Source organism: Equus przewalskii, chromosome 17, assembly GCF_037783145.1.
Source record: "Equus przewalskii isolate Varuska chromosome 17, EquPr2, whole genome shotgun sequence".
In the NCBI taxonomy this organism is placed as follows: Eukaryota; Metazoa; Chordata; class Mammalia; order Perissodactyla; family Equidae; genus Equus; species Equus przewalskii.
In genome coordinates, this window is record NC_091847.1 from 5,885,988 (window position 1) to 5,909,913 (window position 23,926).

The 23,926-nt window shown below is 38.9% G+C and overlaps 1 protein-coding gene across 2 annotated transcripts in view; it reads right to left on the reverse strand.

Annotated features, from left to right (window-relative positions):
* Positions 1-23,926, reverse strand: part of CNTNAP5 (contactin associated protein family member 5) — a 769,999-nt gene that overhangs the window by 12,474 nt on the left and 733,599 nt on the right. For both annotated transcript variants that reach the window (XM_070581024.1, XM_070581025.1), the window contains one exon: positions 23,379-23,466. In XM_070581024.1, the coding sequence (XP_070437125.1) occupies positions 23,379-23,466 (88 nt within the window). The remainder of the gene's footprint in view (positions 1-23,378; positions 23,467-23,926) is intronic.

Sequence of the window (23,926 nt, forward strand, 5' to 3'; positions counted from 1 at the left end):
TTTGTGACTTTAAGACTGGGATTTGCAAGTTGATGTATAAACTCAGTCTTTTGGAATTGAAAGAAATTTTAAAAAAATCCCTCCTAGAGTGCTGATTATTTATTTGATGTGGGGTTGGAATCAGACAACTCACATGTCAATACAAGATACCTACGTTGTTAACTCTGTTAAAGAAAATGGGCAAAACTAGGATCGTGCATGTCCCAACAGAGGCTCTTTTAAGAGAGTCCAGAAATAACCCATAGAAATAAATTCTACTCTGAAATGGAATTTCTAGCTGTAGAGGTGAAAGTACCAACAAGATTAAAAGCCATACTGAGCACCCTAATGTTATTTATTTTTTTGTTTACAGAGATAGCTATAATGCATATTTTGTTAGGAGTGTTTCTACTGCAGGTAACATAAAATCCAACTTGCAGAGAATTAAATGATACAGGGATTAATTGTCTCAAATAACCAGGCATTTAGAAGCAAGGAGAGCTCTGGGCATGGAATGTCAGGTCTGCTCTGTGGCTGTCTCCCCTCAGGTTGAAGCAAGGTGATTGTGCAGTTCCAGGCATCACCTAGAGATGCAACAACATCTAGAAGCAACAAAAAACAAAAAACAAAGAAAAAGCTGCCTTATCCGGTTTTTTTCTAAGAATGGAGAATACTTTCTCAGAACCACATGCACTCAGCTACCCTGCAGACTTCCTCTGATTGCCAGGTGGTGTCACATGCTTACGCCTACTCCAGTCACTGGCAATGGAAATGGACCATAGTCACTTGCTTGGACTAGCAGTTCTCAAGACCCATTTTTGGTCACAAGACCCATTTTCACTCTTAAAAATCCTAAAGAGATTTTGGACTTTTAAATCTATCCATCCATATCCACTGTATTAGAAATTAAAATTGAGGAAATTTTTAAACAAGAACCCACAGCACAGATTCCATTATCTGTCTGAGTGAGGATATCATCACACATCTTGTAGCCTCTGAAAAATTCCCTTCTACATGGATAAGAAAACATGATAATGATAAATAATGTCTATTATAAATGTGAAGATAGTTTTGACCTTGTGGAGTCCATCAAAAGGTCCCAGGATACCCCCCTCCTAATGACCTAGACCAAACGTTGAGAATCACTGGCTCAGACCAATTAGGAGGAATTCAAGAATTGCACATGGAAAAAGACCTTCCCAGAAGCACATGACTTCATGAAGGAGCATGAATGCTTGAATCAAATTGGAATTTTCTTAGGAAGGGAGAAAGAAGCCGAAATGGATGTTGGATAGGCAACTGACACTGTGAGTTGCATACATGCAACCCAATCTCTGCAAGCCAAGAAAGAGATATAGATAGATATAAACATATCATCAAAAGTAACTGCCCTTTTTTTGTTGTTTTTTGTGAGAAAGATTGGCTCTGAGTTAACATCTGTTGCCCATCTTCCTCTTTTTGCTTGAGGAAAATTGTTGCTGAGCTAACATCTATGCCAATCTTTCTCTATTTTGTATGTGGGACCCTGCCACAGCATGGCTTGATGAGTGGTTCTTTTCTGTGCCCACGATCCGAACCTGTGAACACTGATCCACCAAAGCAGAGTGGGCAAACTCAACTGCTATGCCATGGGGACTGCCCCCAAAATAACTGCCTTTTAAACTGCACGTGTGTGTGTATCCTACCTCTCATACATACAGATTCACAGATTCAGTTTAAAAGGGAGTTATTTTTGCTGGGTCATATATTGACCTTTTATAAATATTCTGATGTCTAGGTTGAATGACCTAAATTTGACCACTCTAAATTAGGAAAAACAGAGCTATTCTCTAGGGACTGAATGGAGATCAGCTATAGGCAAAATTACCCCATTGGTGATGATTATGTTTAGCGTTGCTTTTCTTTTCAGTTTTTTTGTGCTAACTACCCTCTATTCTGGTGCTAACCTGTATCACATGCCTCATACTACTAGACAATATTATATGTCATTATATGTCACTCAGCATGGCCTTTGAAGTACTCCTCCATTATAATACTAGGGGTTACTGATTACTGAACATCTCTCAGATTAGGTGGTGAAGCATCTTACAACAAATGACATGCTTTAGCTCTAAGACTTAGAAAAGACAGAGTAGTGTGTCATTATACCCACTGTGCAGATGAGGAAAAGAAATTCATAGGGGTTCAAAGTCACTGTAGCTAGAATACCTAGTTCTTCTACTACAGTTTCTTCTTATGTATCATACCATCCCTTTGAACCCACAAACAAGAGTGTAACGACCATGTCCTGGCCACCATGAGTCCATAGGAGTGATCAGATCAGAACAGCATGAGGGCCTGGCAGCTAAAATTTTGGGTAAATTAAAACCATTCATGCTGCTCTCAGGACACTGGGGAGGGAGGGAGGACATATTTGTCTTTGTACCTCTAGATATCACCCAATATGTAATTGGTGATTTTTATATTAAATGAATAGAACTAATTAAAATCACAGCTGTAATGTGGTAAGCATGAAGATACTACATCTCTCTAAGCCTGTTTCCTCCTAGGTAAAATTAAGCTGATCATAGTATGTATCTTGAGGATTGGTTTTCAGGACACATAGTGTGGTAAAGAATAATGCCCCCCCAAAGATGTCCACATCTGAATCCCTAGAATGTAAATGTGCTATTTTATATGGCAAAAAGGACTTTGCTGATGTGATTAAGTTAAGGGTCTGGAGATGCAATGATTATCCTGAATTATCCAGGTAAACTCAGTGTAATCACAAGGGTCCATATAAGATGGAGGCAAGAAAGTCAAAGGCAGAAGTAGGAGGTGTGATGACAGAAGCAAGAGGTTCCAGCGATTTGAGGATGGGGCTACAAGCCAAAGAATGCAAGTGGTGGCCAATGTAAATTGGAAAAGGAAAGGAAAGAGATTCTCCCCTGAAGCCTCCCGAAGCAACGCAGCCCTGCCGACACCTTAATTTCAGCCTCAGAAGACTCACTTAAGACTTCTAACCTCCAGAACTGTAAGATCATAAATTTATGTTGTTTTAAGCCACCAAGTTTGTGGTGATTTGTCACAGTGGTAACAGGAAAACAATATACATAGGAATACTCTGTGAATGGTAAGCAGTTCTACGTTTCTACTTTTAAAACATGCCCAGATGCTAATATTTTAGCTGCTATAAGACAATGATAATTTTCTTGTTTAAATATTTCTATTCAATAAGGTTGGTTGTTTCAAACAGTTTCCACTTTGCCCTGTTCCAATGGCATGAATTTTAGTTACCACAATTTCAATAACATCAGTCCCCCAACAACATGGCTCAGATTTTAGTGACTATGGTATTAACTGGGAGAAATTGCATAAAGTACAACTATGCTGCCAGTTCTTTAGTCCACAAATTAATATATAAATAACAAATATGCAGTATGATTAGAGACCAATGACATAATTTCTTTCAAAGTCTATGGGTTATTGGTCACTGGGTGATCGTTTATTTAGTTCACACACAGCAAAACATATAGTTGTGTTGCTCCTTTGATGTTCAGTAATAAACTCAGGTGACATTTTACAAAAACAGATAATCAAAATAGGGACTTGGTCAACAAAAATGAAAATGAACTGAAGAAACAAAAAATAATAACACTAGGGTGGGCCAGCCTTGTGGCCAAGTGATTAAGTTTGCATGCACTGCTTTTGCGGGCTGGGGTTCTCTGGTTTGGATCCTGAGTGCAGATCTACACACTGCTCATCAAGCCATGCTGTGGCGGCATCCCATAGAGAAGAACTAGAATGACTTACAACTAGGACATACAACTATGTACTGGGGCTTTGGGGAGAGAAAAAAAAAAAAAGTAGGATGATTGGCAACAGGTGTTAGTTCAGGGCTAATCTTCCGTACCAAAAAAGCATACTTAAAAATAAATAAATAAATAAAAAATACATAAAAAATAATAATAACACTGGGAGTGAAATTCCAATGCAAATTGATTTATAGAAGAAATAGCTGACCATGGCTATGCTGACACTGACACTGTTTGAGAGACTCTAAATCTGCAAGCGCAGGAAATTGGTGAAGGCAATATGAATCGACATAAATGAGGTAAGTAGTTCATGATCAAAACAGTGACAATGTCCCAGAGGAAGTGATGCCAGCAATCCTTGACATGCAAGGAACTTTCTCAGACATTTCATGACATTGAAAGCACAAAGCATAAAATGTTAGAACCTGATCCAAACTTAGAAAAGAGCAAGTCAGTTCACCAAGGCATAGAAAAGATGCTCCCTCCCTAGAAGGCAAGCACTGTTCAATTCACCCCATAAGGTTTTTACAAACGAATAAAACACTCTAATTCTCAATGTTTCTAATATTTTACCTTACAATGTACTAAATATTGGTATTATTATATTTTCATGTCTCTCAGAAAGTTTTTAATGCTTTGACAATTTTCTTTTCTTTTTTTTTTTCTGAGGGAGATTCACCCTGAACTAACTAACATCTGTTGCCAATCTTCCTTTATTTTGCATGTGAGACACTGCCACAGCATGGACGCTGATAAATGAACTGTGTAGGTCCGCACCTGGGAACTGAATCCAGGCCACCAAAGAGGAGCATGCCAAATTTAACTAGTAGGCCACCAGGACGGGCCCACAAAAAATTTTTAAACATCATAAAACTATTGTAATTTTTCTCACAAATGATTAAGCTCCCTTTTCCAGTTTCAGCTTGTGTGGTTACTCTTACTGTTGTGCAATACTGTGTAAAGTAAGGACAGCCTGCATTATCTCCATCACAAAAGGATTCCTTAATATGTGTCTAATGCTGCTTTAAGGGCCTTATACCACTCAAACATCTTCTGTGTTGTTATGTTCATTTTAAAGGTAAGAAAATGGAAACAAAAGAGGTTAAATAATATGCTTAAAGGAATAGCCAGTAAGTCAAAAGGCAGGGATTTGAACCCAGCCTGTGTCAGCTCAGTCTCAGACTGCAGGACATGACACGGGCTTGCTCTCCTAATTGCTAACACTCCTAGGACATCAATTATGTACAAGGGTTTACCCTGCTCAAGTTAAATGAGCAGTTGTGTTGTGATAATCACATCACAATAGCCTTCTAAAATAGGAGCTATGTCAATCTCCACGCCATTGATGAAAGCAATTTAGGTTTAGAGAAGTGAAGTAACTTGTCCAAAGTCTCACAGTAAATGGTGGGGCCTGGTTCCAGACAAAGAGCTCATTATGGCCAATGCAGAGGTGCAGTACATTTTGTTGAATAAATGTGTTCAGTGATTGGACCTTTAAATTCTATTCTGTATGTTTTTTCTCAGAACTTTGTAAATATTTTCCCATGACTTATTAACCTTCTTCAGCAAAGTGTGCTCATTCCAGAGAGCCAAACTCTCTTCCTTGCTTATGAAAGGAGATATTAGCTGACCGGCAACCTAGTGAGATAATAATGTTTGATGATTGCTACTGACCTCTTCTTTGAGATAGCACATTTATAGTTTAAAATGAATCTGCAAAGCATTCATGAAAAGCAGCAGCACATTTCTGGGATTTCATTACAAGAGGTATTTTGGAACTATTGTGTTTTGCAGCATGCTTCAAATCACACCAAAAATTTAATTCGGTAAATACTAATTAAAGACAATCTGGGCACAAAGCATTGGTTGTATTGTTTGCATAAAGGCTGAGTCTGCTCAGCTTTTAGAGCAGGCACGCCAGAGTTACAGGGCAGGACCCAGCAGCAGGGGATTGGCCCCTGTCAGGAGCCTCCTCCTACAGGCAGCCGTGCCAATTTAAAGTGTTCCTGTCTCTGCAGCCTATGGGACTCCTCGTCCACAGCTCTGGCTTGAGACTTAACCTTATGCTTTCTTGTTTTATTTATTTATTTTTTTTAAAGATTTTATTTTTTCCTTTTTCTCCCCAAAGCCCCCCGGTACATAGTTGTACATTCTTAGTTGTGGGTCCTTCTAGTTGTGGCATGTGGGACTCTGCCTCAGCGTGGTTTGATAAGCAGTGCCATGTCCGCGCTCAGGATTCGAACTAACGAAACACTGGGCTGCCTGCAGCGGAGCGAGCGAACTTAACCACTCGGCCACGGGGCCTGCCCCTTGTTTTATTTCTTGAATTGTTTTATTTGAAACACAACAAGGTGGCCTCCAGCATAATGGAGATTAAACTGGTTTTAACGACCGAGAGGTGAGAAAACATGTGCATCCAATGACTTCTCTGCAGGGCAAGGAACCCGTGAGGGACTGAATCAGCCCTCAGTCAGCAGTTCTTGGTAATTTATATTGTTCTTCTTCTATTAGAGCTTTTAGATTTGGCTAAAGTGGTAGTATTTCCTTCCCTCTTTCTCCATCTGATTCAGAGAGTCCAAAATCACAAATTACCCCTGTTAGTTCTAACTTGCATTTGACTGCCTTAGGAAAAAAAAAACAAATAAAATAACAGTAGCTCAAATAAAGTAATAGTTTATTTTATTCCCCGCTAATGAGAAGTCTGATGTTAACCAGTCTAGGATTGGTATTTTGACTTCAGATAGCATCAGGGACCCAGCATTTTTTCTGGATTTACACTTCCCTCTCTATAGCCTATAGCTTTCATCATCTTTCTCGTAAGATGACTTTAGGAGCTCCATTCACCACCTCCATGTTCCAGGCAGAAGAAAGTAGGTAAAAGGGTAATATTCGCTAAGTCAGGCCTTTTGAAAAACTTTAGTGACTTCTACTTCGAGCCCACTGTCCAGGACAATGTTGCAGGGCCACTCTTAACTCAAGAAGAAGGCTGAGAATGTAGTGAACAATGGGGAACATTGCTCCCTCAAACAATTACAAAAACACCACTGTATTCAATTAAGAAGAGGAGAATGGATATTAGATATTAGATAGGTTGGTAACAGTTTCTGGCTCAACTCCCTTCTGACAAGCGAATTTTTTTCTCTATACTTTCTTTCAATTAAATAGTTATGCAACTTCACCTCTAAATGTAGGTTTCCTCACCAATGAGTCAGACTCCCTGGGTTCAACCTTCAACTCTTCCACTTATCAACATCGTATCATATCACAGATAAAGTAAAACAAACAAACAATCCTGACTTTTCTGGACCTGGACCTGACTGTTTATCCCAACCACCCCTACTGCCTTAGTTCCTGATTATGCAGAACTGCACCTTTACAAGGTGACTTCCCCTGCCAGAGAGTAAAGATAGTGCAAAACAGAGAGAGCTAGAAGGCGTGGAATTTCTCATCTGCCAAGTTTTCTTTCTGGCCTGAGCTTCACAGGAATTCTCTCTACCATTTCTACTTTCAGATTCCTCTTCTGTAACTGTGCCTCCATATTGCATCTAAACACTAGGCAGTCACTGTGTGTGTACAAATATATAATACATACATACTCTTACACACACACATACACACACACACACTATTATTTAGTTATCAAAACAATCCTGATAGGTAGTAATGATCATTCCCGTCTTACAAATAAGAAAACTGAGGCCCAGATAAAATGAGGAACTTGCCAGAGTCTCAAGTAACCAGTGGTTGAGCCGAGCTTCAGACTCAGTCTGCTCAACGCCAGAGGTCATGCTCCCACACTGTACATTCCTGCCTTTGTGACCTGTGCAAGTTTCACTGTACTCAGCTACTCAGATGAGTCCCTAGCTGATGATTAATAAATAAGCAGCTCTCTCTCAAATGAGAGGTATAACTTTAGGTACAACATTTGGTAAGGTGGACTGCTAACTAAGATATAAAATAAGTTAAACCTGTCCCTCACTGTCTATGAAAGCCCTGGATAGAAAGAGTTCTTACATCGCTTATGACCGCTGAATATATTTGTCCATAAGCTGAAGGACAACAGTTGAACATTTGATTTCAGTGCTGGTCAATGTTACTGACATGTTGAAATGCAAACTGCAATTGCTAATAATCTAGATGTGACTTGTAAAATTCTAGAACTTCCATGAGCAGAGCCCAAGGAAAGATGCATGTTTCATATCTCATTTATATGGGAAGGAGACATTTTTCTGATTGACATCCAGATGACTAGGGGCAGTTTCAGAACTGGAACCCCCACTGTATTAGTCACGGTTCCGCAGTGTAGCAGAACCCATAGGAAACATATATAGCAAAAGAGATTTATAACGAAGAATTGGCTCTTGTGATTACAGAGGTTGACAAGTCCCAAGCTCTGCAGTCAGTAAGCAGGAGGCCCAGCAGAGCCAATGGTGTAGCTCCTGTCCAAAAGCCAGCAGGCTCCAGACTCAAGAAGAGCCAAAGTTTCAGTCCAAGTTTGAAGACCAGAAAGGACCTACATTCCAGCTCTGCAGGCAGGTATGGGGAGCTCCTTTCTACTCCACCTTTTTGTTCTATTCAAGCCTTTACGTGATTGTTTGAGGACCGTTCACATTAGGCAAGGGGATTTGCTTTACTCAGTTTACTGATTTCACGAAATCATATAATGTTCAACATTAGAATAAACTTCAAAGATCATCTGAAAGACCCTGACTTTTCAAAGAGGAAGAATTTGCAGCCAGGAGATTTTAAGCAGCTGCTCAGTCACACAGCTCTTATGAGTACAGACGCTCTCCTACCTCCAATCCTACTACTTGTTACACCTCCGGTTGCTAAGGAATTCTCCTTGAACCCCATATTACAGAGAAACCTTGGAACGTTACCTGGTGAATGATCTTCTGGTCATTCGATATTTGGGGCTTAGGAGGGTAAATTGTGGCAGTAGGTTTGGCTGCTCAGGGATACACACAGGCAGTGTCTTCAAAAGAATGAACACAACCAAGAGTCCTCTTTCAGGACTCTTTCCATTAAAAAGGAGCAAGGAGGGAGTGTGGGGAACACAGGTTACAATGCAGGACTTCCTGAATTGCCCCCTCTTGGCTAACCCTTGGGTGTGATGGCTTTCCAAAGGGAGAAATTCCCCTCCTTGATATCTACCTAAGAGAACTGAAAACAAGTATTCAAGTAAATACATGTGCATACATGTTCACAGCAGCACTATTCACAATAGCCAAAAGGTGGAATCAATCGAAGTCTCCATCATGAGATAAATGGATAAACAAAATATAGTATATCTATATAATAGGATATTATTCAATCATAAAAAGGAATGAAGTACTGATACATACTACAATATTGCTAGGCCTCAAAACTATGCTAAGTGAAAAAAGCCAAACAGGAAAGGTCACAATTGCAGGCTTTCATTTATATGAAATATCCTAAATAGGTAAATCAGTAGAGACAGAGAGCAGACTGGTGGTTGCCAAGAGCAAGGAGGAGGGGGTGATGGGCAATGACTGCTTTTTGGGTATAAGGTCTCCTTTGTGGGGGACGTTTCAGAAGTAGACAGAAGTAATGGTTGCATAACATTGTGAATGTACTAAATATCGCTGAATTGTACATATTAAAATGGCTAATTTTATGTTCTGTGAGTTTTACTTCAATAAAAACCTAAAAATAAAGAGAGGGTGGCATGAAGGTCTATTAATGTGTCAGGTTGACTAGGCTGCAGCCCCTACTGTTCCATCAAACACTAATCCAGGTGTTGTTGTGAGGGTACGCTGTGGATGTTCATAAAATGCAGTATCAGTTGACTGATTATCCCAGATAATCTGGGTGAGTCTGATTCAATCAGTCTCAAAGATTTAAGAGCAGAGCGGCTCTTCCGGCTTCTCTGAAGAAGCAGTTTCACCTGCGGACAGCCTGTGCCTGAGGGTTTCAGGCTACACTTCCTGATGGCCGGCTCTATGGATTTCAGACACCGTACCTGACCTCCCATAGTCACATAAACTGATTCTTTGCATAAATCTCAATATATTACCTCCTACTGGTTAGGCTTTACTGGTTGAACCCTGACTGATGTAAGGTGGTTCTAAATTTGGAAGTTTAGACATGCAAAAGCCTTTTGTTCTCTCTTAGCCAACTCTGCACAATCCCTTCACAAAGACAGACATCCTAGAGAAAGAGAAAATAGTTCCAAACAGTGTACTTTAGAACCTCAATTACCCATACTTCTTCAAGAAATGAATAAATAAGTGCTGTGATACTGTGGGATTATGACAGGTAAGTGAGAGAAATGCCCACAGCTGTGGCCTAGGATGCTCACTGAAATAAAAGGAAATAAAAGGATTTTTCCCCAGCAGGTAATAAGACCCACCAGCTCTCTACCCTTCAAATAGGAGATTGGAAAAGTCTTTCCTAGAAAATATGCTTATCCCAAGAATGACCTAAAAATAAAGTTGGAGTTTCTCTAATTAAAGGCCCAGCCATATCCTTCAGTGTTGCTCCCACTCAATGCATTCTAGCCACACTGTCCTTAAATATAAGCAGATAGCCCAGGATCATTACAAATCCAAGGAAATCTTCTAACAGAAGAGAGAGATCAAATGACATAACAGAGAAAAAACAACCTTGGAAAAGAAATTATGTAAAAAAAAAGCAAAACACAGGGACACACAAAGACCATTAATGTACTCAGAGTAATGAGAAAAGATAATTCAACCTTGAAACCCCATATTAAGAGCTAGGCTTGGTTCCCAGGTATAAAAACTTCCATTCTCTCAGGACAATTACTCCACCAACATACATAACCAAGCGCCCCCTCCCACAACATGGCAAAGTAACCTCCACAGGTCCCACGATCATGTGAGCTCTGGCTGGAATGGAAGGTACATATGAGACTTCCTGTTCTGAGATCTGGAGCAGCAGATGCCGTGTGCATTCGACACCTATGTATTTGCATGTTGCCTCTCTAACGAAAGGACAGCACCACTCAGCATCGCTAGAAATGACATGTTTGTAAACAAGAGCCTCGCCCTCCACCCAGGCTCAGTAGGAGAACAGTCTCCTGGTTACAGATGGTTTCCCTTTTGATCTCTCCTTTCTCTGGCCTCTTAAGATCCTTAGAATCCAATTTCCGTGAGCTACAGAGCCATTGTTCTATAATTACTGCTTGTGTGCAATTTTACGTCCTCACTCAGCCCACTGGATTTTTAAGGACGCAAACAACCTCACACACTTCTCCAGTCCTGTCAGCACACCTAGCTGCCCTGACTTGCACCCCAGGAGGGGCTCAGCAAGTGTTACTTGGTAGTGGCTGAGTTCATTCTCACTCCTCCAGCCTCACCTGGATCAACCTGGAGCACACCTGCTGGGATGGTGGCAGCTGGGCTCAGCTCTGACTGTGAAAAACATGAGACCCAACTGCTCATCTCACATTAAAATCCCTAAGTCCGGTTCCATTAAGCTATTTGAAACCCCTAAACGAAGTATGGCTTAGAGTGACTGACTGACTGGCTGGTTTTGCCCAGGACTGTTTCAATTTTAGCACTGATAATCCCATGTCCCTGGAAATCCCTGTCTTTGGCAGACCAAAATCATTGTTCTTCCTAGCATGGATGATAAAATCAGAAATATAGAACACAGGCATTTTCCTTCTGAACTGAAAACAGGCACTTATCTATAATACACTAATGAAAAGAATGGTATTGTAAAATACATATGGAAAACAGAGCACAAAGCCTTGTGCTGTGAGATGGGAGTGATAAGAAGATGCATAACAAAAAGTCCCTGCCTTTAAAGATCACAATGTTTCCCAGGGAAACAGCTACATACACAGATAAGAAATACAAGTCAGGGAATTGTGAGCAAATTGGGAATGGGGAGGGATACATCCTAGGCAGTGGTGGACTAACGTGGACACGGCCACTGTGAAGGTTCCAAACTGGACTCTCTAATATACGGTCTGTGGCTCTTCTCCCTGTCCTTGATCACAGGGCTTTCACAAATCCAGAAGCAGCTGAGTGAGCCTGGGGTGCTGGCTTAAAGGAGGAGTGTAAGGTATCAGCTTTATAATCCATTGTAATGTGTGCCCCAAGTTTGTAAACACAGGCTCATGCTTGACCAGAATCATTTGATTTCCGTCTGCAATGACTGGCCAAAGCTACAACTCTTTTTATACCCTCTTGTGGGCTCCTTTCCAGTCCTCCTTACACTTCTACCCACCTACCCCATGAATTACTCAAATCTTTCAATTCCTATTTCATAACTTTCACCTGCACCTGCTCCCAAGTCCCACTGCTATCCCCCTAGTCCAGACTCTTGTCCCTTCATACCTGAAGAATAGAAATTAGCAAAACCTCAACATCAGTCTCTTTCTTCCCCATCCTTTCCGTTATCACAAAAGAGACTTACAACGGCAGCTGTGACCATGAGAGTTCCCTTCAGTGGCTTTTTACATCTATATAATGAAGTCTAGATTCCTTTGCAGGGCACTGGAGGTCCTCTGTAATATGCTCTCAACTGAATATTCCTGTTTTCCTTACTCCTCTCTACTCCCCTGCATGAAAGAGACCATCTGATGATGCCTGTTTACTGTTCCTAGCACACTCACTTTGCCCTCTTCCTGGCTTACTTGGTTCACACCGTTCCTCCTTCTAAGAATGTACTCCATCTCTTGAGACCACATCTGTGCTTCAAGACTAGGGCCAGAGTGATCTCCTCAATGACACTAGGCTGGATCATCTCAGTTGGAAATGGTCTTTCCCTCTTATGAATCCTAAGCACACTTTAACTGCATAAATAACACTTATCACAATTACTCATATTGTAATTTTAATTGTTTTATCTCCATAGATATGTGTTTTATCACTTTGGGGATAAGGATCCCTAGGCTATAGCTCTAAATTTTTCTCAGTTTCATTTAATGTCTTTTACATAATAGGTACTCAAAAGGTATGCATTGGATGAATTATCTATGAATAACACTGGAGAGTAATTTTCCTAATTCCAAACACTTATAAAATATTAATCTTTTAAGAAAGACTTGACCTATGCAAAGCTTAAATTCTACAGACACATTTTGGAAAAGATGAGGAAATAAATGGGAAAGATAAAGCACATATCCAGGTTTTCGGCTAGATCAGAATAGGCAGTAATTCATTTTAAGGGATGAATTCAAATCAGACATTTTCTAGGTATGATGATTTACTTTTTCATCTTTCCTACTGGACAGGAGGAAATATGAGTCTTTACCAAGCCAAAGGTAGAGAACATTAGTACATTAGCGACGGGTCCCAAGTCCTCACACTGATCACTGGCAATAATCCTCATGGAAATGAAATGGAAAAATCTAAGAATTCAGATCAAATCTCTCCTAGAAGCGGATGTCCTATAGTCACTCCTAAGGGGAAATGAGCTTCCTGCTACTTTAACCTGTTTTAATACTCAATTTATTACACTTAATGGCATCTTCCAAAAATAAAATCCCAGTAGACTAAATGAGTAACCAGTGGCCACAGGACCCTCTTTGTGTTTTGATTTCCACTCCTTCTCCATGGGAAAACAACTAGAGTTCCAATCTGTGCTTGTTCCACTTGTTCCTTTTAGCTTCTGACCAATTAGGTGCTTCCATTTGCACCAAGCTTGAGAGAGGAAACTAAAAGGCTGCTGCAGAGAGTTCCTTACTCTTAGCTTGGATCCTCTTCACTTCATTACCTTGTCAACACTGACATTTTCAACACTGGCCCAGATTCCCCAGACAAAGGGTAAACAAATCGATAGCAGTGCCATCGGGAAGGAAAAGGGATATCAGCCAAAGAAAATCAATAGGTAGCATGGCTGTATGATCTCATTAACAATAGCTGCTGTTTTCAAATACTACCATGTGCCAGACACTTTACACGTATTGTCTCTTATCTTCATAACAAATCAATAAAGCAAGTATTACTATTACTTTATAGATAAGGAAATCAAGGCTCAGAGAGGTGAATTTAATAGTATCATAGCTAGTAAGTGACCATTACAGGATTTGAGCTCCAGATTGTCTGATTCCAAACCCACTCATTTTCAGCTTCACTGCCAGAGACCATCATGAGAAAAAACACAGGATGTAGGGAGCCTGGAGACCCTCATCCAGCATCTAGCTGCAGCTAATTGTATGACATCGAGCCCATTAATGTCGTAGATGAATTTTCAGTTCCTGAAATGCTTACTTATACTTGACACATTTTTTTTATTCAAGAAACATTTTGGAGCACTTAATCAGTGACTATCAATATGGTAGCAAGGAGGTAAAACCATAAATAAGACTCCGGTTCTGTCTTTGGAACCCCATGATCACCCCCTGCTGAGAATGTGTGAGGAATGGAAGTAGTGGTCGACATCTTTAAAAATCAGACTAGAGCCCATGCTTTTAAGCTTGATTGATCAGGAGTCTCACATGGTTACAATTCAACAGAGGCAGCTTTACACTTGAGAACATAAATTTAAATAACTTCAGGTGGGTTTGGCCTGTATTAACTCTTTTAAGATGACTTCATCAGAAACTAAGAATTGGCCACATCTGCACCTTCACTATTTGCCAAGCATCAATTAGAGTCAAGGTTACATAACTCCTGTTCATTCATCCCCACAAAACAGGAAGCAAGAGGGGATTGCAAGCTTTGCTGTGCAAGCAGTGGGCAGCCATACTCTCTCTTCCCTGTAAATTCTTTCAGTTCTGAAAGGCAGTTAGACTGCAACGCCACTCTCAAAAGAAAAGGAGCTGGGTTAGATGGAGTAACTTCTTATATTATTATTATTACTGTTATTGTAAACATTTATTCAGCTTTTATTATATGTCAAGAATCATGCTAGCCACTTTATCTTCATTATCACTTAATCTTCCAAATAATAACAGACATTACAATATATATACTTATACTCCAATTGAGAAAAGTGAAGCTTAGAGAATTAAGTAATTTGTCTGGGTCAATTAGTCAGTGCTTGAGTTATGATTTGAACTCAGGGTCAGTTCCAAAGTCTGACATAATAAATATGCTACTCCCCTTCCATAATTAAAGCCTGCTCTACATTTTACTTTTAAGCCCACCGTGGCTGAGGACACAAGGATTGAATTCGTGAGCCCTCAAAAGAAAAAAAGAGAGTGTACACTGTCTGCAATATCTCACGTTCTTCCTTAAAAATGAAAATATGCAGCATTAACTGGGAATGGTGAATCCAGACTCACAGCGTCTGACTTTAAACGACAAACCTACCACTTGCTAGTTTTGTGATATTGCACAAGTCACTTAACCTCTGCAACTCAGTTTCTTCATCTATAAAATAGGAATAATAATAGTACTTACTTTCCCAGGTTGTTGTGAGAAAAAGAGTTAACAGCTTAAGTTAGGAGCTTAGATCTAGCACAGAGCAGTACCTTATTAAATAATAATACTAATAATAGCTACCAGTTACAGTTCTACTGTTAGTATTAACACCCTATACATATGATACAATTATTAGTTTTATTATTTGATTAGTAAGGAAAATCTAGTATTTAGCATAGCCTAAAAGATTTTCTACGAAATCTTGAAAAACTTGAATAATCCAGACCTCACCATGATAACTCTCCTTTGAAAGAGGATGAATTTTAAAGTAAGCAGGCTCATTAGAACAGGGGCAGTTAGTTTTTGGTATCTCTATGGCCTAGCACACTGCATGGTTCATAGTAATACTCAATAATTTTTGTGTGACTAGAACTAACTTGAACTTTCATCAACAAAAACCATTTCATGTGGCTTCTGGTAGACACAAAATATCCTTGCTAACACAGCCACGCAAAGATGTATAAAGTCTGGCACTTCCTTGGAAGGCCACCCCTCTTTGAAATAGATTAGTAACAGCTCCTCCCAGCTGAAGACAGTCTGTGTTTGAAAAAAACATACTCATAGCTACCTTTGCTTCCTTCATTTATTACCAACCAGTACAGACAGAGCAGGCAAGTGACTATACTGAAAAACTCAGAAGCATGCTGTTCAAAGGGTGCTTTTGGTTTTACAATACAGACTTTTACAGAGCAGCCCAGAGCACGGAGTAGGTCTGGGCTCCTGTCATGAAGTGATTTGTTTAAAATACAAAATAAAATTGCATTTTAAATCAGAAGATAACGCACATTCCTGATGCATGACGTAAAACTAAGTCATCGATTGAATTTCTCCATGACGAAAAATGCAATTCATTATTCTTAAAAGAAACAGTAGAAAATCCTATATAACCTACTTGCAATTCAATGTTGATTATCTTCAAAGTAGAAAATAAAAGTATATTTAGGAATTTGGGATGATATTTCAAGATGCTTCAAACACTTCATTCACTTCATGAGGAGGTCAGATTACATTTATGAATATGACATATTTTATTACTCAGAGAAACAGTATCATTAAGAAATTTCTGGACACTATATAAGACAACTATACACATTATCAGAATTTAAGTCACGAAGGGGCTGTGGTTTGGATATCTTTTTATTTAATAAACAGCTAGGAATGACCATAAACAAAGTGAGACATTAGTTAAGGAACCTAGCATTCAAAATGAAATAATCCTTCAGAGGAATTTCTTGGGACAGTGTAAACTAATTTCAAAGAAGATCACAGGCATTTCTTAAAAGAGCTTCTCTCAATTGTTGTCTTTTCTGTTGCAACAGATGTGGACTATTGATGTACACAAGCACAGTGCAGGTCCAAAATTATGCACAATTCCCAGCCTCCCCCATGTAACTACATCCCCTTCTCTCCTGCCTAAAGAGATAGCAGACTGTGAATGAACACAAGGAGGTATTATTGGATTGTGGTTGAGTTCTTCCTCCTCACAGTCCATCTCATTCTCTTGTAAGAACGTCTCAGCATCCTTTTGAGAAATAACAATTCCCTATTCTCAGCAGATGTGGTGAATATTGTGCTGACCCCTTCACCCCCTCCAGAGCCATGGCTGGGGGCATAACCCAGACATAGCCATTCAGTACATTCCCATCACTTGAACGTTGACATCATCTGGGATTGTCACTTGACACAAATTTGAGACTCCACCTAGGACTTTTTCTGAAAATTTTAGAAACAAGAGGCTTTTCTTCCACCAGGGTTGCTGAAATGGTAGAATTTAAACGTGGAGTTGCTGATTCCCCCTTCATTACCATTGAAATCCTGCCTGAAAATGAATCCCGACAGAGAGGGACAAAGAGTCAAAAGTGAGGCGAGAAACTGACAGATTGACAAAGACTGAATCTAGGTCCTATTTGAGCTTCTGAACCAGCTGTGCTTGAATCAAAGCCTACATTTCAAAACTTCCATTTTCACAAACTATCATATTCTCTTTTATTCTTGCTATTTTGGCTGCTATGAGCTTGATATGCCCTTGAAACAGCCCTAACTGATAGTGACTCACACTCACGTCCTCAAGACTCACCGTGTCTGTTGGAACTGCTCATGTAGAGCACATTTGAGTGCCTCTTTGGAAGTTGCCTTTACAGTCACCTTTCCAGACTCATTAAAAAAAAAAAAATTATATATATATATATATTCTTTATGTTCCCACATCCTTTATGTTCCCACAACCTTTATGTTCCCACAATTATTTAAACGAATATTTATTGAGTGTGTGCTAAATACCAAATTCTTTACATATAAAGTCTCAGGGAATCCTTACACAGGTCTTTGAATTAAGTGAATTAAGTGTTAGCATCCTCGTTTTACTGATGAGGAGCTACAGACAGATTAGAAAATTTCACTGTGGCCACACAACAGTAATTACAGGAGAGAGAGTCAAACTTGAGTCACTTTGTCTCTGAAAAGCACTCTATGATTTTGCTTCCCAGTTTAATATGAACTGCACCAGATTTGAATCATAAGAAGGACCCAACAATGTACAAAATCAAAAAGAAATTAGAATAACAGTCTTCCAAAATGAGTTCTTTGAAGTACACACCTTTCACTTATATGCATAAATTCTGCTGTGCTTTCTAAAAATGGCAGCCATAACTCATCTTCTACAAGATGCTTGGGAAATGATTTAACATAAAAATGATCAGGGTATTCATTCAACAATGCTCTGATCTACAGAAGACATAGTAGGCTTGAAGTTCAAAACTGAGGGGTTGGGGAGAATTAAAGAACCCAGTTCTATAGATGCAATCAGAATTCACTTTATCTTAACAGGCCAAAAGCATATGCAAGTGCTCACAGCTAGCCCTGCAATTTCCAGATTAGCTGGCTTTTATGCACATTGAGAAAGAAGTCTTCCAATTTCTATATGGCTTCTTGGGGCCAAGTGAACTTTGAAGCTACACTGGCAAAAAGCCATCAGAGCAGAAGAATAATGTCTCTGCCAGGTGTGAGCTTTGGCCTATCAAACAGGCAAGTAGGCAGAGAATTAATAAAGGCTGGCTGCATAAACAAATAATCCTGTAAGCTTTCCCTGAGTACAAATCTCATTTTAATGTCTATACAGATTCTGGTAGCTACAGTTTAAAGCTATAGTACAGTTCCTTTCCACCTAAACTTTAACATGTTTCCGTATTTTAAAAAGCAATTACTTCCTAAATCTGCAGTATAGTAAGAAGCCTCCTCTCAGGAAGAAAATAATAATAATAATTTCTTAGTTCTTAGTTCCACAAAAAAAAATAGTCTTTTATTTTACAATAAAATTTAATGATATATTGCGGCACAGTAAACTAGGGGAGACCAGGACCAGAAAAAATAAATTAAAACAAAACCAAAAAAGGCGCAGTTTCTTTTAGAAGTATCAAGCTTTTGAAATTTCTAAATCTATCTGAATACCCCTGCTCTTGTACCAGGGCCAAGTTAGACAGAAAGAGACTTAGAAACACACAGATAAGTCACAGTATTTGAATCTAAGGAATATACTTCTATATTTCCTAAAGAATTAAGTAATTTTCCAGAAACAGACGAACTTGTCCAAAAGGGTGACATCTGCAAATACGCACTGTCTCTTTTTTCTTTTTAATGCTAATTTCTCTTAAACCCATTGAAGCAATATACCAGAACCGAGAAATCTCCCTTAAAAGTCATAGAATGTCAGCAAACCTAGGAATAAACCTAGCAACATCTCAATACTTACCATAGGTGAGCACCCACAATGAAATTTTAGTGTCAATAACTATTTCTGCTACTTTCATAGACTAGTCTCTGCATCACAGGAATTCTCAGGAAAGAGACTGTTTCATTCATCATGATATATATGTAACACATACCATGAAGCACCATCATTGGTACTAAATCATTATCCTCTAGAACGGTGAATTGGCCCTTTCTCTTACAGAAAGAAAATGATTAAACTTGTTCTTGCTTTGCAATGGAATGCTATTAGTGGTATTGAAGAAAACTGGGACAATAGATTTTCTACACTTGTTTGCCCTTGGTATCTACTATGAAAAACACTTCCAAATCCTTGCTTTAGAGTTGGAAATGTCCAACAGAGTGCTAGACTTTTCTAAAATTGTGGAGTAGGGTTGCGTTTGTTCATTTCTTATACATTCCGGGACCATTCTTTCTTGTGTCCTCTATCCCTGCTCCACAGTCTTTCTGATGCATGAGGCTTAATTCCAAAGGGCCCCCAGCATTAGTGCCCCTTCTTAATAGTGAACCTGATGTTTATATCATCTTCCCTCACTACCAGCTAGAGACATTTCACAGACCAAAAGTGTTGAGGTTAATTGTGAGTCCAAACCTTCCTGTCTGTTTAACTACAGTTTGGATGGGAAGGCAGGCCAGCAGGCAGGAGTCTCCCACCCACAGCACAATGAAAACATTTCACTGGGTACTCTTTATCAATCTTAACCAAGTCATTCCTATCTTTCCTCACAAAGAATCCAAGAGAAAATGACAAGGCATCCCTCAATAATTTAGTACCTTGATTTAAAATTTCTTCCTTTCAGTCTTATGTATTATGGGTTTAATTCAAAAGACAGAAAGACCATCGGAATGTCATACATAGTAGCAAGATTAATGGAGGGAACTCTTTTAAACAAGAGGATGTTTCTAGAGCTTCCATTGCACAAGGCAGTTGTCGTGAAAAAGCCTGGACTTTGTAGTCATACAGCCCTAAATATCTCTCCTCCCAAGATTCTTCTGACGTTTTGAAGTAAGGCTTACATGACTTAAAATATACTGAAGGAGCAGAGGGCATAGAATAGAGTAGATACTCTGAAAAGTAATTCAGCTTCATTAAAACCAACAAACATATTTTTAGTGTCTTGCCAAGCTTTGGGAAGCAAAGAGGAATCCTAAATTTGGGGGGGATTTTTTTTTGGAAAGAGCATGAAACCAAGGCAGTGAGCCATAAACCAATATTAAAATTGTATCAAGGGAAAATGCCTGAACTATCTTGAAGAAGAATAGAAATCCAAACCTTGAGCCCTTGCCAAGAGAAGATGTTGAACCTGAAACTCTCATACTAAGCTTTAGTGAAAGATGGACTAGAAAAAAAATTCCCCTAACAGCAGAGGGAACAAACATAAAACCTGTCAATCTCTGATGTGGTTCTGAATTAGAAAAAAAAAAAAAAACTGTAACATAAATAATAATAAAATGACAGATTATGATATGAATAGTAACATTTTCGCTGAGACTTCAACCAGAGGCTTGTTCTCATTCAGGCCTGGAGTTCAAATTTATATTCAATCTCTGTTCAGAAAAAAACCCAAAATGAGGAATTAAAATAATCCTAAATTTGTTGCACCTCCTGGATCTGCAAGAAGTAAACACAAATCTTGCCTGAGAGACAGCTTTCCAATTTCTGATCATCAAGGTTCCTACAAATTAATTTCAACCAAATATGAGCTCACACAAACACACACACACACACACACAGCCACACACAGCATAAGAAAACAAGCTACCACAGGAAAGAATTGGAAAACAGAAAATAACAGATCTAGACCCTTACAGACTTCTGACATTGGGATTATCAGAGACAAAATGTTCAATAACTATTCATGGAATGCTTAAAGACAGAAAAAGATAGGAACAAAAAACCAAGTGGGAACAACAGACTATCTTAATTAACAGGTATGTTTGAAAAAGAACAAAATATTACTTTTAGAAATAAAAAACATAAACAATGAAAAGTGACTCATTGAAAGGGTTTAATGGGATGTTTGGCACAGATGACGAGAGTATTAGTGAATTTGAAGATAAACTCAATAAATTACCCAGCATGCAAACTAGTGAGACAAAGAATAAAACTCATTATAAAAGGCGAGTAAGAGACATGAGGTTAGAGTTAGAAAGTTTAAGATTTATCTAGAGCAGATCTAAAATAATTGAGCAGAAAGAATAAGAAAGAAGTATTATTCGATACGCTGAGAAGGTTTTAGAACTAATGAACAGATACATATGAGTAATACATATTAACTAGGTACATAGGAACTAATGAATAGATAGAGGAAACGTAAAAATATCAAATACGACACTTGAAAAGAAGTCTAAACTAGACACATGGTAATAAAACTGCAAAACACTAAATTAAAAGAGATGACCTTGAAAGTAGCTTGTGGGAGTGGGGAGTCGGGGTGGTCAGAATATTTTCAAACATTTTCCAGAAACAGATGAACTTGTCCAAAAGGGTGACTTCTTTAAATATGCACTGCCTCTTTTTTCTTTTTAATGTTAATTTCTCTTAAACTCATTGAAGCAATACACCAGAACCAGCTTTTCAACAGCAACAGTAGAAGACAGAGGAGAAGAGTATAGTGATGTGCTGGTGAGCGTTCAAAACTGGCTCTCCAGTGGCAGGGGAGCCCTTGACTTGTAGCATTTCTGACTTCCACAGAGTAAATTCTCCTAGTATGGCTGATTTCAGACTACTATTGTGACATCACTGAGTGCAGAATTGGGCAGAGATGTGTATAATAGGTTCTTATGAGCCAGGTGACCTGGCTCTATCACACACCTGAATAATTATTTTAAGATCTGAGGAAAAATATCCTTCAATATTGAAACATATGCCTAGCAAAATGATCTTCCAGGACTAAAGGTGAAATAAAAGCCTTTTTCAGATAAAAGGTCCCTTACACAGAAGAAATTCAAATGAAGGAAATTACATTTGGTAGAAAGTTAAAAGCTGTGACATATAGGAAGGAATGAGAAAGAATTAATTAGTGATTGCTTTGGGAAAGCAAAAATAAGAATGTCTACACAAAATTATTATTAATAGGAAGGAGGAATAGAATAAGAAACAAACATAAAATTAAATCTAGAAGTTGCTTACTGTTAATTGGCTCATTCAACTGCCATTTTGGAAACTAAAATTGACATTTTCCAGAACTGATTGCAGTTAGGTTTCTGGCTGCACATTACATTCTAGAAATCAGATACAGTTTACGAATCTGGAAGGCTGCAGTGAGACAGGAGTCATTTTCCTGCCTTTTCAGCTGTTTTTACTGGCAAGCAAAGTTATGGTAACATGATGCAGTCTCTGCTGTCATTTTTGAGAGACCTTTGACATGCAGTACTGGGGCCGCGGTGACCTCTGGGCTCAGTCTAGCCTAGCGTCAGTGATGGCCTCAGAGGTGAGAGCTCCCTGTTAGCTCAGAACTGCTCAGGTAATCATTCTGAAAGATTCTAACAAGAATCCACACCCTAAGTGCTACCACAATCTCATTTTCTGTGTTAAATCCATTCCTGCTGAAAATGCCTCCAGTTATTCTTTTCCACACTGTACCAGGATTGGAAGAGTAAGAAAGAACAAGATAAAATCACAGGAAAAGTTGAACAAACAGAAAATAAAGAGGCAGAAAGAAATCCAACTGTACAAGTAACCCAAACATGTAAAGGGGCTTACATTTGCCAATTTATAAGACAGAGATGGCCAGATTGGATAAAGTCAAAATTCAGCTGTATGCTTTTCACAAGATCATACATAAGGCTTACGGAAAAAGAAATATCTAAAGGAAAAATATGTGGAAAGGCAGACCAGACCAATAGTAACTGTAACAAAACTGAATTAGCTGTATTAATAACAGACAAAATAGATTTGAGCACAGAGACATTAAAAATATCACTTTAGTATGAAAAAAAGTTCAACCCATCGAGAAGATATAAAAATTTCAATCTTGCCAGGCCCTAATAAATATCTTCATCGTATATGCAATAAAAATCCACAGACCTTCTAGTGGGGAAAAAAAAAGAAAATACATTATTATAGCAGGAGATTTCAATCCTCTTTCAATTGTTGATGAATTAGTAAAGGGATTAAAGATTTGAGCAATCTAATAATCGGGTTTTTCAAATTCTTAATGTCTTTAAGTAAAAATTAAGTAAATAGAAATAAAAGATTAAGTAAAACAATTAATTAGAAGTTAAGCAAAAAAAATGATTTACTTAATTTCTTTGTTAATTTGCCTTACTCGAGCTCATATAATGTAGCTACAAATGCCAGTTCCCAGCCCTGCTACACATACATCTTAGTGTCTCCTACACTAGAAATCTTGGTTCTAGATTTTGCATATTATGGGAGCAGAAGGCTCCAGATTTGAATTACTACACACATGAATAAAGTTATCCATTTAATTTAACAGAGCCCACTGCGAAGGTATGGACTAGAACGACAAACCTGTAACTTTGCCCAAGGTCAGTGACCTTATCGCCCTGAACTCGACTTCTGGGGAGAAGTTGTAACTGAGTCGGAGTTGCTGATCCATCTGCAGGAAAACAGAAAACAAAGGTGCCTCAGCAGAGGTCTGCAATAAAGGTCAGGGAGCACTCCCACCTGGACACAGCTGGAGAACACACACAGAGCAGACACCTTTCCGGGATCTCCTCTCCAGAGAGAGAAGAAAAGTCTCCCTAATTCTCCCACAATGCCCATAAAATACCCCTTTGTTTCCTCTTGGTGAAATCAAGGCTTTCACACAAGTCTTCTCCCTGGGAAATTCTGTTTAGCTTTTGACAGGTATTTATCTCCCTACTGAGATTTTCTCACCAAATTCTTTGCTGCAAACAAATGAAGCCTTCTCAGCTCCCTGCTGTGCAAGATTAAATAGAAAGCAGGCACCCACTCCCCATTTCTCCCCGCTCTCCTCACTTTGTCCTTAGAGCCATCACTGCCCCCTTTGCTCCAAAAATTTTGACCTGGTCTCATTCAGGTGTGGACGCTGGGGG